General features: G+C 38.4%; 2 protein-coding genes across 7 annotated transcripts in view; both read right to left on the bottom strand.

Moving 5' to 3' along the window:
* CFAP44 (cilia and flagella associated protein 44) overlaps positions 1 to 5,859 on the bottom strand; it is a 153,147-nt gene extending 147,288 nt beyond the window's left edge. The window contains exons 1-2 of the mRNA XM_023213354.1: positions 5,728 to 5,859; positions 2,361 to 2,586 (exon numbers count right to left, since the gene is read on the bottom strand). Of these exons, the coding sequence (XP_023069122.1) occupies positions 2,361 to 2,487 (127 nt within the window). The 5' untranslated portion in view covers positions 2,488 to 2,586; positions 5,728 to 5,859. The remainder of the gene's footprint in view (positions 1 to 2,360; positions 2,587 to 5,727) is intronic.
* Positions 5,516 to 15,969, bottom strand: part of SPICE1 (spindle and centriole associated protein 1) — a 61,625-nt gene continuing 51,171 nt past the window's right edge. For 2 of the 6 annotated variants that reach the window (XM_023213404.2, XM_023213411.3), the window contains exons 14-18: positions 14,436 to 14,920; positions 11,299 to 11,479; positions 9,064 to 9,166; positions 7,575 to 7,662; positions 5,621 to 6,346 (exon numbers count right to left, since the gene is read on the bottom strand). In XM_023213404.2, coding sequence (XP_023069172.1) covers positions 6,293 to 6,346; positions 7,575 to 7,662; positions 9,064 to 9,166; positions 11,299 to 11,479; positions 14,436 to 14,920 — 911 coding nt within the window. In that variant the 3' untranslated portion in view covers positions 5,621 to 6,292. Of the gene's footprint in view, positions 6,347 to 7,574; positions 7,663 to 9,063; positions 9,167 to 11,298; positions 11,480 to 14,435; positions 14,921 to 15,969 lie in introns of all 6 variants that reach the window. The other 4 variants (XM_023213387.3, XM_023213379.2, XM_023213398.2 and 1 more) reach the window with 3 other exon arrangements.

Genomic DNA, 15,969 nt, shown 5'->3' on the forward strand with positions numbered 1-15,969 from the left:
GACTAGCATAAATTTCCTTTCATTAGATCCAGGCTTATTGGTCCAGCCTACGGCCAATTCTTTTCACTAACTCTCTAGATAGACTGTACAGTTTTGAGTTGTGAAAGTTGTCAGAATTAGAATGGAGTCACCAGTGTTAAGAAAGAACCCGACAAACAGAGCTGGGGAAGGCTATGAAGAATGGGTTCTCACACTTTTATGCTGGATAACTATCCCAAAAGACTGCAAAGACCACAGTCTTGCACAAAGCCATCACAACCTTACACATAAAAAAAAATACTTCTACAAGGACATTTTCTCAACAACTGCCTGTCCAACCTCAGACTAGAATCATACTTATTGTTGACCTTTGTAGCCAATGATAACTATCTCAAAATAATTATGTGATCTTTTTCATTTTTCCTTTACAAACCTTTGTTTTCCTTTACCTCCCTTAATACGCATATAGTTTACCATGGCACACATATCCCATTGCACTACCTTACTCCTGAATAAACATTATCTTCTTTTAGAAAGCCTCTCTCTGTATGTTATTTAGGTTGACAGGGTCAACCCTAAGGAAGGATAAAGAAAAAGGGAAAATAATAGTGCACATTGATGCAGAGGAGTGTGTTGCTAGAAGGTTGGCTGGACACCAGACAGAGTGCTCTCTAAGGTGACATTACTCTGATTCATTCACCAGAGTCCAGGTTCTGGTCCTCACGCTCACAAGCTCACTCAATCCCAGCAGTGTGCCAGAGGTGGTTATTTAAAGTTCACAGTGACTGATGTATAAAACAGGCTCTCAGTTTTTACTTTGCAATGTGAAATACAGCTGTGGAGAAAAAAAGTAATAGCTTGTCTTTTTTACTGTTTACTATGTGTCAAGCACAGTTCTAAGAAATTCTACACATATTGTATAATTCTCAAAACGACCCTATGAGGTAGGTACCATTATTATTTTATTTATTTATTTATTTATTGACATGGAGTCTCGCTCTGTCACCCAGGCTGGAGTGCAGTGGTACGATCCCAGTTGACTACAACCTCCACCTCCCAGGTTCAAGTGATTCTCGTGCCTCAGCCACCCGAGTAGCTGGGATTACAGGCGCACACCACATCGCCCGGCTAATTTTTGTATTTTTAGTAGACAGGTTTCCCTATGTTGGCCAGACTGGTCTCAAACTCGTGACTTCAGGTGATCTACCCACCTCCGCCTCCCAAAGTGCTGGGATTACAGACGTGAGCCACGGCGCACAGCCTATTATTATTTTTGAGACAAAGTCTTGCTATCCATTATTATTACTGTCATTATTTTACAGATGAGAAAGTAGCGCATTTACTCTGAATCCGTTCCTCTCACCTAATTCATATAAATGATTTCCAAGTCCTGTTACTAACTGTCCAGTGATTAAGCCTTTTGAATTCCTCCCCTCCCTTCATTCCTACTGCCCCTGCTGTCCCTCTGTCGTTCCACCTCTCATTGTGTCTCACCGCTATCATTACTGTGCCGTCATACTTCATCTTCCCTTCTGTAATCCATTTTCTACGCTATCGCTTGTATTTCTAAAACACAGCTTTTAATGTGCCACTCTTGCTTAAAACCTCTAATGGCTCATCACTGCCATCAAATAAGAGCTCAGATTCGTCGGTCTGGAGTAAAGGTCCATTGTCAGAGAGTCTGTAGCTTATTGCAGCCCAGCTACAGTCAGTCTCTCTCTCCCTAGCCTCCTTAGCCCCTTCTCCTCTCAAAGGTTTTCATCAGCACGCATCCTTAGCAACTCATGATTGATTGGACACACTGAGCAGCACACATGTATGCGGCTGTCTTTACCTATTATACAACAAATATTTATGTGCACCTACTATGTGCCATGTGTGTGCTAAGCACTTTACTTGTATTATCCTATTTAATAATAATAACAAGAACTCCATGAGGTCACATTATCACCTTTCTTTCTGGAGATGAGGAAGCCAGAGTGCAGAGGGCCCAGCGTGCCAAGCGTCGCACCCAGCTGAGCGCAGGGTGGGTGCCTCGCTGAAGCGGGGAGCCCCAGCACTTTCCCAGCAGACTCGCTGCTGCTCTGACTTCGGGTCTAAGCCGTGCTCCTGCTGCCTGGCTGGCTTCCGCCCGGTCAGACTGAAAGGGTCTCGCAGGCAGGAACCGTGCACACAGTGTCTAGCTCCGAGCCTGAGAATACTCGAGGCTTCAAAAAGTTTGCTGAGCCACCGCAGGGAGGACGAAAGCTGTGTTTCAGCACAGCCTGGGGAACACTGGTCCAGCCTGAGAGAAGCCCAAGTGGGGTTCGCTGCCCTCTGAGCCACAAACAGATTTAAGGAGGAGGGTGTGGAAATTGCCAGCTGCTGAGGTGCAAACTCACCGAAGGTACTGACCGCCGCGGCTCCTCTCTTCACAGCTTCTGCCGGAGGCCTCCGTTTACTCCAGTTACCGAGGCAACGCCACCCCTCTTCCAGGGAGGCGGAACCAGGGCGGGCTGTGGGGCGCATGCGCGGCCGGCGTCCAGCTTTCCAGGACTTCGAGCAGCGGTGACGCTGAGAACCGGGTACCTGTCCGCCCTCTGGTCGGGCCTTTTCCGTCTCATGACACTGGTTCAAAGCCAAACAGAAAAGCCCGACGAGTTTATTATCCCCTAAAGGACGTCATGTAGATAATTAAATGATATGAATACCGTTGAAGATACCTGCCCGATATTCTAAAATGGGCCAAGGGAGCCCCCTGATCGTGGCGTTCCTATGTTGAGGTTTTAACTTCGATTTTAAGAGGGGTCCTGGGAGATAGTAGGCAGTTTGCCCGCAACATCAACAACAAAGATACATGGTGGGATTTTTGTTATTTTAAAAGCTATATCATCTCTGTTGGCTTTTAAGAGTAAATAAGGTTTTATGTTGTGGGTTTCTTGGTCGCAGCGCTCTGGGCACAAAAGTATAGGCCTCCTTTGACAGATTTCTAGGTTTAGCAGTTTGTTCAACCTCTCTGTAGTACTGTGGTCATACTGCTTTGTAAAGTACCTAGCCTAACGTTATTACTTACCAAATACTATTTTAAAACGGTCATTCCAATATGTGACAAAGGAGTTTGTATACAGAATGTATAAAGAACTCTTATAATTCAATAAGAAAAACCCACCCAATTTCTTAAATGGGCAAAGGATTTGAATGCTTCACCAAATCAGATATATGTATGGCCAGTAAGCACATGGAAAGATGCTTAACAGTAGTCATAAGGGAAATACAAACCACAATACACGTAACTCCACATCCACGTGAAGGGGTAAAACTTCAAAGATTGCCAACACCAAATGCAGAAGGATACGGAGCAACTAGAACTCACATACACTGGTGTTGGGAATGTAAAATGGCATAACGACTTTGGAAAACTATTTGAGAGGTTTCTTCAAAAGTTAAACATACACAAAGTAATTCCACATCCAAGATAGTCTAGAGACTTGGGCAAAGTGGTTGCCTAGGACTTAGTGAGATGCACTGGAAGAGACACAAGGAATCTTAGAAATGATAGACATGCTGTGTCTTAATTGTGGTAATTTCATGGGTATATACAACTGCCAAAAGCCAATAAACTGTTCTCTTTAAATGGATGTCGTTTATTGTATATAAATTATTTGTCAATAAAATTGGCAAGAAAAAATTGCTATAGTACAATTTGTGTTTATTAGTTTCCACAATGTTACACAAATACCATGCATTTATTTGCAATACTGACATGTCCTCTTTAATCAAGGTTTTCCAGGGCTTAAAAAAATAGACGATTATCCTTGCTATTACTTATTAAATGATATATCTAGGTGCCAGAAAAGATAGAAAACATAGGGTAAACTTATTTTTAAATAGCATGTTAGTTATATTTTCAAATCATATGCCCAGCATGCTTTCTTTCAACCTCTAGACATCTTTTCAGGTGAAATACCTCTACATTTCAAGCACTGTGTGCAATTGTTAATCTGAGAAAGATACAATAAATTCACTATACAATGTTTTAAAACATGGAAACATGGGGGAAATAGTGTATTTATTTATTTATACACAAAAAATATTGGGCAGTGATCATTATTGAGTGCTGTGAGCCAAGCTCTGAGCTCAGTCCATTTACATACACTTGCCTCACTTAATCCTTACAAGCATCTAGGGAAGACATTATGTCTGACTTTCAAATGGGAAAGATGAGATTAATCTGTCCAAAGTACACAGCTCAAGTGGCAGAAATGGCATTTGAGGCAAGATTTCTGGTTTCAGTACTTGCATCCTTAGCTACCGTACTGTATTAGTTCCCATAAATTAGGAGAAATCCAATAACTGCAAGAAAGAGCTTCAAGTCTTGGCTTCACCTCTTACAAGCATTCTGTCATTAGACAACTTTCTTCACCTCTAGGGCTCAGTTTCCTCATCTGTAAAGGTGCTGGGAGAGGAGGACGCATTTACATACCTCTAATTCATAGGGCTACTATGAGATTCAAATGAGATAATGGTGATATTGCAGCTTATAGTACAGTGTCTGCCACAGTAATGGCTCAATAAGGAACAGCTATTCTTATTATTATGCTGCTTCCATACTACACACACTGTAAAACAGGTTTACTCTCCATCAAGAGGCAGCACAACATAGGCTTTGGAGAAAGACTGCCTATGTTCCCATTCTAGTGCCACCATTCCCTAGCTGTGTGACCTTGAGAAAATACCTCCTTGTACCTCAGTTTCCTCATCTGCAAAATGAGGATAATAGTACCTATCTCATAAGATGTCATGAAGCACATAAAGTGGCTACAATAGTGCCTAGTAGGTAGTTAACAGTTACCAAATTCTGCTAACCAAAATCATTTTGTTTACAGCATAAGAATGATTATATCATAACTGTGGATGTTACCAATCCAGTATCTCTGCCAACCTGTAATTTGGAAAACTGTAAATTTCAGGTTGAGCAAGTTATTAGCAGCTTTCTGGGGCATACGGGAGAAGTCATATGTTATCCAAATATATGAGTCTAAATACAAGTAATCTCAGTTTGAATTGCTCACTCAGGTTGAGAATACCTATCATAGAGCCAAGGAGCAGAGATCATTCAAAAAACAAGTTTAAAATAGAAATCAACATCTCAGAACCAAATGGGTACCCTGGAAAAATCTATCCTAAGCCAGGTGCAGTGGCTCACACCTGTAATCCCAGCACTTTGGGAAACCAAGGCAGGTGGATCATTTGAGGTCAGGAGTTCAAAACCAGCCTGGCCAACATGGTGAAACCCTGTCTCTACTGAAAATATACAAATTAGCTGGGCGTGGTGGTGTATACCTATAATCCTAGCTACTCAGGACGCTGAGGCAAGAGGATTGCTTGAAACTGGGAGACTGAGGTTGCAGTGAACCAGATTACACAACTGCACTCCAGCCTAAGCAATAAAGCGAGACTCTGTCTCAAAAAAAAAAAAAAAAAAAAAAAGAAAAAAAAAAAAAAAAAAAAAAAAAAAGGAAAGGAAAGGAAAAAAAAAAAGAGAAATCTACCCTGAAAGATCTGCTTAAATTCAGGGCTGGGAAAATTGATTGCAACTTTTTCTATTTAATTGTTTGAAACATTAAATATACCAATAAATCAATGTTATCACATTTAGGTATTTGAGCTCTAGAATCATTTTTTATTTGATTTGCATTACCATTATTGATGACATTTTCACACTTTAAAAGCTACATAAGATTTTATAATAAATGCAACCACTCTTACCTGCTTAAGCAAATATAAACAAACACTCCCAGGCCTATTTTTTTAAGGCTGTATATTTCACTTGATGGAAAAAGTGATGAACAGCAATGACTTCCCAAGAAAAAAGAAAGAAAAGTGGGTGTTACATTTTCCTGAAAGCCAGACTCTAATCATACAGAGGAATTTTACTGTAAGTTACATGCAAAGCAAATTAGTTCTTCAGGAAAATAAAAAAATAAATGGATCAACTAAGATACACTAAACCTCAAAAAACCCTGAATAAAGATGATAAAGGTAAAAATGTATTTTAAAAGACTCTTAAAATATTTAAGAAAGTATTAAAATACAAAGCTTTAACTTCTCTACAGTCAAAATTTCATTCACAGGGAGCTGTAGGTCAGTTGGTTGTTGAAAACTTATTTGAGAAAATCAAAAAATAATTGCTTTATTTCTCTGTTCCATTAGTACTAATTCACAAGATCTTTGTAGGTTTTATCTGAAAGAAGGATATAAAAACTTAAAAGTCAGAGCAGGGAAAGGGGAGTAATAAATTATTAAGAACAAACTCAGTGAAACTTGACTTCACTTATGATACATGGGTAGAAAGAGCAAACCAGCCTTCTTCATTCTGTTTCTCAATCTGTTGAACAAAGACACAGAGAAAATTTAGATGGTAATCAGAAACATGAGACTACTCAAGATTTACAGATCATTTAGACCAAGTGCATAAAACAAAGTCATCCTGTGCCATTGAATGGTACTGGAAATTAAATTGCTATTGGCAATGTTTATTCTCTAATCGAGATACTATCAAATAACTGATTACTTGGTCAACAGATCCTCTTACTGATTTAGGAGTCATAATTTTTTTAAGTCCAGTGTTTTATAGATATCATAGGCATAAATTTTTAAAATGATAAAAAGGCAGTTATTTGTTCTTAGTAAATTAAATGTTACTAAATTCCAGGAACTAAGAATAATTTATATAAAATAGCTTACTTTAAAGCTTTTGTAGAATATAAGAAGTAGCAAAGAACAAATGTCCCAGAATTGGACAATTCGGGTATCTATCATTCCCCTATCATTTAGTATCTTTCCGCTATCATTTAATTTGGGCTATAAGCACCCACTCTTTGATCTAATTCCTGAACTCAGTAATAAGAAATGCAAAGATTTTCCCAATGTCAGACAGTTGTTGGCTCAAGTCTACAAAATTAATTCTTATAATTTTAAAGATATCCTCACAATTTACTATAACCACTCAAAGGAACTATATTTTACTGTACTAGCACCACAGAAAAAAAGCCTTCTGCAAAAATTTTGAATAGACTGTGAAATACTTAGCTTCTATACATACCTATGGCACAACAAAATACATGAAGAGCACATTAAGACATTTATTTTTCCCTGGGACCATAACCTATCTAACCAATGGCACAGTCAGATATGGCACACAGGGATAAAGTGAGAGGAAAAGTGACTGGACCCACTGCTCTGGCTGTCCCAGACCCCACCCAGGGACAAGGACTGGGGGAACCAATAGCTCAGTAGATCTACAACCCATTCAAGGCACACCTGTGTGTCCTGCCATAATATTTGGGAAGCTCTACCTGAAACCAGTAATTTCCAGCCTTTAAGGACTGCTGAATATTCTACTGAATTTTACCTTATTCCTTAGTTACCCTAGAAAACAGAAGAAGTATATGGCTTGTTTTTCCTAATGAAGGTAAATTAGTATCTCTTTTCTGTTAAGAATACCATATCAGCTTTAGGATAACAGGAATGATAGTTAAGAATGGAAATCACTAAATCAGCCACCTTCTACCCTCACCCCTATATACATTTCACAATTACATTTTAACGTGTACCTTTGCTCTTGGATTAAGAGGTGTGAATCTCCCACTTCCTGAGGTGGCATTTAGTGGAGAACAAGAATTACTAGTAGCCCCAGAAGATCTATTTATGAAAAATAAAACAGAGTAAGATAGTGAGATATCATTATTAAAAGATTGCAAACAACTTTTACAATCTTAAAAGACTTATGCAACCTTAAAAGACTATGCAAACAACTGACAATTCTCAATACTGGCAAGAGCTTGAAAACAAATGGCTGACTTAGGTCCAAATGAGGTAAATTATTTGTAACTTATTTTCACCAACCTGTAAGTCTTTATTTGTTCATTAATAGTGATATGCTTTGGCTGTGTCCTCACCAAAATCTCAACTTGAATTGTATCTCCCAGAATTCCCCCGTGTTGTGGGAGGGACTCATGGGGAGTTACTGAATCATGGGGGCCAATCTTTCCCATGCTATTCTCATGATAGTAAATAAGTCTCATGAGACCTGATGGGTTTATCAGGGGTTTCTGCTTTTGCTTCTTCCTCATTTTCTCTTGCTGCCACCATGTTAGAAGTGTCCTTTGCCTCCCACCATGATTTTGAAGCCTCTCCAGCCATGTGAAACTGTAAGTCCAATTAAACCTCTTTTTCTTCCCAATCTCAGTTATGTTTTTATCAGCAACATGAAAACAGACCAATACAAATACAATTTTCTTTTTAGAGCTGTTTTAGGTTTTTGGAAAGATGAGTGGAAAGTACAGAGTTCCCATATACCCCTTAACCCCCATCTCCAACACACACACAGTTTCCCCTATTATTAAGGTCTTGCATTAGTGTGACAAATCTATTACAATGGATGATCTAATATTTATATGTTATAATTGACTGAAGTCCATAGTTTACATCAGGGTTCACTCTCTGTGTTATACATTCTGTGGGTTTTCACAAATGTATAATGACATGTATCTGCCATTACAATATTATATGGATAAGTTTTCAATAATGAATGTGCAGGGATGGGGAAGAAGGTCCAGGTAGTAGAAGAGTAACAAGACCTGGAACAGCACAGTACAATAGTAAGGATGCAGAGTAGAGAGAGAAAGGCCAGGTATGTCCTTAGTGTCACTATTTACCAATCATATGACCCATCTAGACAAATCACCCCATTAGCTCTGAGAGCTTCAGTTTCATTTACTGTGAAGGAGGAAAATACTATTGGTCAATTCAGCTGTCCTGTCATACATCACCTCCTAATTTTGTAACCCATAAATACTCTACATATGTGTTATCTCATTTTTGTTTTCAGTAGCAAACTCATGCCTTTCAACTTAAAGTTTATTCCTCACTCCCTTTCCCCTCAAAATTCTCTTTTCCAATTATTTTACTCTCTTTGCATGAGTCTGTCTCAACCTAAGTCAGATATTGTACACTTCCTTTTTTCACAAAGAGAATAAAATACATACCAAATTCTTTTTTCTTTTTTTTTTTTTTAAAGTAAATATTCACACTGCAACTTACCTTCTTGTATTTATCCCACTGACGGGAGAGACAGTACTACATTTTGAGCTTTCTGGGGCTTCTGCTCCTGGAATAGATACCTCAATTGTCCTCTTTGCTCCTTCTAAAATATAAAAATAAGTATTGGTTTCATTACCTTTCAATGAAATAAAAATTTCACTCAATTTCTATCTTACTGAAAATTGCACATTACAAATTTGGTGGTTCTTTCCGTATTTTTTAATCTTAGCCCAAGATACACTTGATTTTTTTTTTTTTTTTTACTGAACTGTGAGATAAGAAACTTTAGTTACTAGTGTTAATTCAGTAGCATGCCAGTTCATAGAGAGCCAGAATCTTCAGACAAGTGGCATCATGTCAGCTCTGGAGGTGAAAAACAGAAATTAAAAGCTAGCCCTAAAGAACTTGAGATCTTTGTCCAAAAGAGCTTACCTAAAGTTCTCCCCAAAAAAAGGAAAAAGAAAATTTCTGAAGTCATTCAGCAAAACTTTAAATCTTTTAAATCAATTACATTATGACTATTACTGAAGACATTGAAATAGGAGAGGAAAGTTGGCTGAAGAGCTCCATATGGCCAATAGCAAGTATAATTATGAATATTTTCCATATTTCAGAAGTAGGTTATCAATCAGCATATCTTTATTAAGTATTTACTAATAAAAGACTTTATGTTCATCATAGGCAGTTTCACAGAGGCTCCTGGCTTTGTGTGACTTCCTAGCTTTACGAGGTAATAAAACCCTATTTAATTTTACAAAACATTCCTCAGTTACCCTAGAAAACAAAAGAGGTTTTTCATGGCATATGGTTTATTTTTATTTTTATCATTATAGTCCACAAAGGTTTTTTTTTTTTAAATAAATATAAGAATTTTACTTATAAAAAGAATACTTCAGAAATAAATCACTGGACAGAAAAGAGCATAGCTGCAAATCCACAACTTGCTTTGTAACTTGATAAATCACATAACCTCTTTGTGCCTCCCAGTTTACTTGTCAAATAGGTATAATATTAGCCGTGTCTACTCTAAAGGTGTGTTGAGGACTAAATTATATAACATAAATAAAAGCATATTTTAACCATACAGAAATACTGAAATGGAAGATGTATATTTAAACACAAAATTATTCTTAAGGCTGATCTGCTTTATTTTTCTTCCTTGCACTTAGCACTAACTGATATTATCCCAAATATTGATTTTTTTTTTTGCCTGCTCCCCTACTCAAATGCTAGAGTATTCAAGCCCACACATGGCAGGCACATAGTACATGTTCATACATACTTAATTCATTTATTTATTCTAATCAGAAGTTGTCTTTAGGCTTCATAACTATGAAGAACAGTAGACAAAACTGTCATTTGAGGAAGCCTAGAATAAACAAAGAGAGAGGGCCGTGGGGAAATGCATTACCATCTTTTTCCAGCAATTTCCAAAAGAGTCTGCTTTCTGGGTCTGTATTTCAAAAAGGAAATAATTTCTGAGGGGAAAACTCTTATTGGAAGATACCTTAAAGGTAACCTACTTCAACCAGAATAAGACATATTTGAGTTCCCCTCAAACACCAATGTTAGAACATCTCAGAGAATACATCAATTACTAGTACACGGAGCTTTTTCTATTCCTGACAATTACAGCCTTCTCTTTTACTGGACCAAAATCAATCTCTCTGTACTCTTCATATAGCTGTGTCCCTTGAGGGCCTTAATAATGCAATTTCTGATAAAAACAACTTGATATATACTTCGTTTCATCAGCATCTTTTTGAATGTGAATACTATGACAATTTTTTCAGTTACTATTTTATTATTCAGAATCCCCTCTAGCTTTTCACATTCCTAAATGTAACAGAAAATTTAATTAATGAGTGAAAATGCTTTAACTGTTTTACAGAATAAGTTGTAATCTGTTGCTGATGAAATTCTAAATTAACATTCAGGTATTTCATGCTTAGTTGCAGCATATGACCTAAGTGAACCATACACTATAATGAATACCATTTAGATGTAGGATAATTTAGGAACTCAGACACCGAAGATTAACTATAGGCATCATAGGATAGAAAGAATCAGGAGATCTGCCTTCTAATCCCATTTCTGTCACTTATCCTGTGAGTTAGGGCTGTTTCTTTCTGTGTAAAATTGAAGGCACCAAAATATATGCTCTGATATTTCTTTTGATTCAATTGTGAAAAACCTTCATATTTCTAGTTTTTAAATCATGAATTTGTGACCAACCAGTCCATGCTCTGAGAGGTAATTGAACAGGTAACGTTGGTGGAGAAAGATTCAAACCAACAAGTTTCTGCTGCTCTATCAACTGCAGTAGCTTTCCACGAGCCTCCATACTTTGCCGATTCAATTCTGCAATCCGTTCCTCCATGCTACCTGGTGCTAGAGACGGTGCTACTGGAAAAGTCTTTGAGAGAGAGAGAGAGAAAAAAAGTACAAATTGAATACTGAAAAATCTCTCACACGATTTATTTTATTATTATTATTTTTATTTTTTGAGATGGAGTCTTGCTCTGTCACCCAGGCTGGAGTGCAGTGGCGTGATTGCAGCTCACTGCATCCTCCACCTCCCGGGTTGATGCCATTCTCCTGCCTCAATCTCCCGAGTAGCTGGGACTACAGGTGTCCACCACCATGCCCAGCTAGTTTTTTTTTTTGTATTTTTAGTAGAGATGGGGTTTCACCATGTTAGCCAGGATGGTCTCAATCTCCTGACCTCATGATCCGCCTGCCTCGGTCTCATACAATTTTGACTTACTAAGTGCCAGCAAGTTAGTATTCACAGCCCTTATTATATATAAATGTGAATAGTGAGCACACAATAGAATTTACAGTCCCTTTGTCTAAGCACGTATTCTGGGAAAAGCTTTTCTGTGTCTCTTAGTATCTGCGGAGCTGCATCACATGAGCAAAGAGCCTACTCCCAGTGAGCTGGTGTCTAAGTAAATGCCACACATCTTTGAAGACAGATTTGGGGTTTGACAGATTACAAAAGAGAATCTGCTATCTTTGAAACAGAAGTTTCTATAATTACAATCTTCAAATATGCACCACTTGGCAAAGATTCTGTGAATCTTGTCACTCCTTCTAACCATATGTCAGCCTCCCCAGGCCACTTTTGGTCTAAGATATCTGATTCAAGAATAGTTGGTGATTGGAAAGAAATATGAGAGGTAGGGTAAAAAATAGCCACCCCAAAAATATAGCGTAAGTTTAATTTGAAAACTCCCCCACAAATGTGCTTATGTCATTCCTAATCATTTCATTATTCCTACTTATGTCATTGTTTCAGTCCTAGTTATTTCATTTCTTTTTGGGAAAAAACAATCTCTAATAAAAGTCACTGATTTTTAGCCTATATCTATTAGTAATAAATAAATAGGAAAATCAGTATGAATTAAAGATCATTTTATATTTCCAATTAAAAGAGGGTAGTGAAGACAGAAATATTAGATAGTCCCTTCTAGCTTGATCTATATACTAATTAGAAAAAGAGGCAAGCAAAACATTAGACTCTGCTGTCTTTTTTAAACCAAGAGTTGCCTGTTATGAATAATCTTCAAAACTACAAATATATAAATGCCTCCCAATGACTCAAAATTGAGGCAGTTGGTATTTACTTATATACACCACTACCAATGGCTGCCCTCTACTAGCAATATTCCTTTCTGGCTCCTCTTCTGCCAGTTCCTTCTGTCTACTACTTCTATAATTCAATACTCATATTGTCCTTATTCCCCATGAGCCAGTGCTGACAGAGAAGGCCCTTACTCTATGGCCCACCTTACCCAGACCTTCCTCACCAAAGCCCTCCAACCACCATTGTTAAAGCCCTTATGAACATGGTCACCTCAGGAGCTTCTAATCCCCACTGACAGTATCCAGCTCCTCCTATCAGAAACATGACAGGAGCTGCTTTGGCTCTAGAAGGGGTAAAAGAAAGTGTCTACCGTCACTGGAACCAGCATTTGGAGGTCTTTTATAAACCCTCCCTAGCTGGAATTCAGACTTCCTATCTCACCCAGAAACAACGAAATGAAGATTTAGGTTACCAGGTTAGCCCACAAAGTTTATTTAACTTACAAAACTCCTGCACTAAAATATGCAGACCTTTGCTATTCAAAGCATGGTCCTCAGACCAGCAGCACTGGCATCCTTTGGGAACTTATTAGAAATGCACAGGTCCTACCCTAGACCTACTCAATCAGAAACCACATTTCAGCAAGATCCCCAGATGATTAATATGCATATTAAAGTCTGGCTTTAATAATCCTTTAAAACGTTACTCCTGCCCAGGTGCAGGGTGGCTCATGCCTATAAGTCCAGCACTTTGGGAGGCCAACGCAAACAGATCACTTGTGGTCAGGAGTTCAAGACCAGCCTGGCCAACATGGTGAAACTCCGTCTTTACAAAAAATACAAAAATTCACCAGGTGTGGTGGTGTGCACCTGTAATCCCAGCTACTTGGGAGGCTGAGGCAGGAGAATCACTTGAATCCAGGAGGCAGAGGTTGCAGGGAGCCGAGATCATGCCACTGCACTCCAGCCTGAGCGACAGAGTGAGACTCCATCTCCAAAAAGCAAAACAGGTTGGGCACAGTGGCTCATGCCTGTAATCCCAGCACTTTGGGAGACTGAGGCAGGCAGATCATGAGGTCAGGAGTTCAAGACTAACCTGATCAACATGGTGAAACCTCGTCTCTATTAAAAATACAAAAATTAGCCAGGTGTGGTGGCGTGTGCCTATAATCCCAATTACTCAGGAGGCTGAGGCAGGAGAATCACTTGAACCTGGGAGGCAAAGGTTGCAGTGAGCCAAGATCATGCCATTGCACTCCAGCTTGGGCAATAGAGCGAGACTCCGTCTCAAAACACACACACACACACGCACACACACACACAACACAACGAAATGAAAAAACCACCTCATTTCTATACGAAAATCCATTCTATGTCCTCAAAAATTAACTACTCATGATTTAAGGGCCAATACTCTTTTATGAGCCATTTTAAGAATAAAAATACTTTAAATTAACATGTGGTTATGTGGCAAACATTCAAGTAATATTAATTCTATACTTGATATTTAAAACTTCATCCTAACTTAATCTTAGCTTACCTTCACATTTTATCTTTGTCCTATTTTCATTTATATAATTTTCCTTTTATGCTGTCTTGTCTTGTATGTACAACAGACTGATAAATAACCAGGACCTATTGTATTGAAGACATGCCAAAGCATAAGCCATCTAGCCTCAAAGCTTTCTAGAATCACTTCTGAAAAGAAGTTTCTTAAGATGCCCAAGCTAAAGTTCCTATTTAAATTCCTGTATGTCCCTAATCAATCCTTAAATGGTACTCACAGAAGTCATGTCACTTGCACTTTCTTGTTTATTCAACTCCCGGAGTCCATCCCCTTGCTCTCCTCTGGGCTCAATAATATTATTCATATGTGCCTTCATAGCTGAATTCTGCAATGTCAAATCAGCCATTCGTGCCATTATATCCTTTCTTTGTATTAATGCCTCATTTGTTCTCAGCTGCTGTCCATCTCCCAGTACTGGGAGCTCTTCTGAGAATGGGGGGCTTCTTGACTGTTGAGTGTTGGAATGGGAATTGCAGATGGGCTGTGGGAGGTTAACAAAAGGAGCCTGAGCTTTGTTCTCCAAATCTTCTCCCATATGAGAGACTCTCCACCTCTGAGTGAACAGACGATTCTCTTCACTTGAATTCTGAATATCTGTATCAACAGGTAAGGTCTTCTCTTCCCAATTTTGTTCCTTCTCAATTATTTCCACAGTTGGAGGAAGTCGTGGAGCAGGACGAGTTTGAACAGTCCTTCTCAATACTATAGATAAGAATTTAAAAATAACAAACATGGATTATTTTCCCATAGATTGACACTATACTCATCTCATTAGCCCACCATGGTAGTTAGAAAAGTATTTCAGTAGAAGTGTTTGGCTTCTGAACGCTTCAGCAGAGAACACACCAGCAATGTCACCCCTCGTAATCAAGTACAGAGACTTACCATGTTCCTTAAAGCATTTGTCAGTACCCTTGTGAAAAACCATCTGTCAAGTTCACATTGTAACACATATATTAATTCACATCTGGGAATCTTGGGGAATGAGGAAGCAGGTATAAGTACCCAATTTAAACTGCAGATAGCCAGGATAGGCCTCTCTGAGGAAGTAAAATTTTTAAATGATTACATTGATTACATATGTAATAGGAACTACAGCAAAGGACATTACAGGCAGAAACAGCAACATATGTGAAGGCTCAAAAAATAGGAAAGAGCAAAGAAATGAGGCCAGCCTACCTGTAGGATAGCAACAAGTAGAGAACTGGAAAAGCAGGAGATTAGAGAGGTGTGCAGTGGCCATTTCTGGCAAGCCTTTCAGACCATGTTAAACATTTTGTACTTTCATCTAAGAGCAATGAAAACCTAGAGAACGTCTGGCAATGATTTGATTTAAATTTCTTAAATGCTGTGGATAATTGGAGGATAGTAGAAATGGAAGCAGAAAATCCAGGAAGCAATTGTAATAGTCTAGAAGAAAGATGATAGTAGCTTTGACTAAGGTGTATTGGCATTAGAGATGATGAGAACTAAATAAATTTGAGAAATATTTTGGCAAAGAACTGACAGCAATGAACTAGAAATGGGGAGTGAGAAAAACACACAGATCAAGAAGACACATATCTTGAGTGGATGGTGATCACATTTACCGAGATGCTGAAGGCAAAGGATAGACTTAGGGGAAGGAGGGCTTATTAAGAACTTAAGGTGCTCTAGGATTCTTCTGTGTATCCATCCAAGCAGATGGATACATGGGTTTAAAAATCAAGAGAGACATCTGGTCTAAGATATCAAACTGAAAGTCACTGACA

The sequence above is a fragment of the Piliocolobus tephrosceles genome, chromosome 2 (genome assembly GCF_002776525.5).
Source record: "Piliocolobus tephrosceles isolate RC106 chromosome 2, ASM277652v3, whole genome shotgun sequence".
Lineage (NCBI taxonomy): Eukaryota > Metazoa > Chordata > Mammalia > Primates > Cercopithecidae > Piliocolobus > Piliocolobus tephrosceles.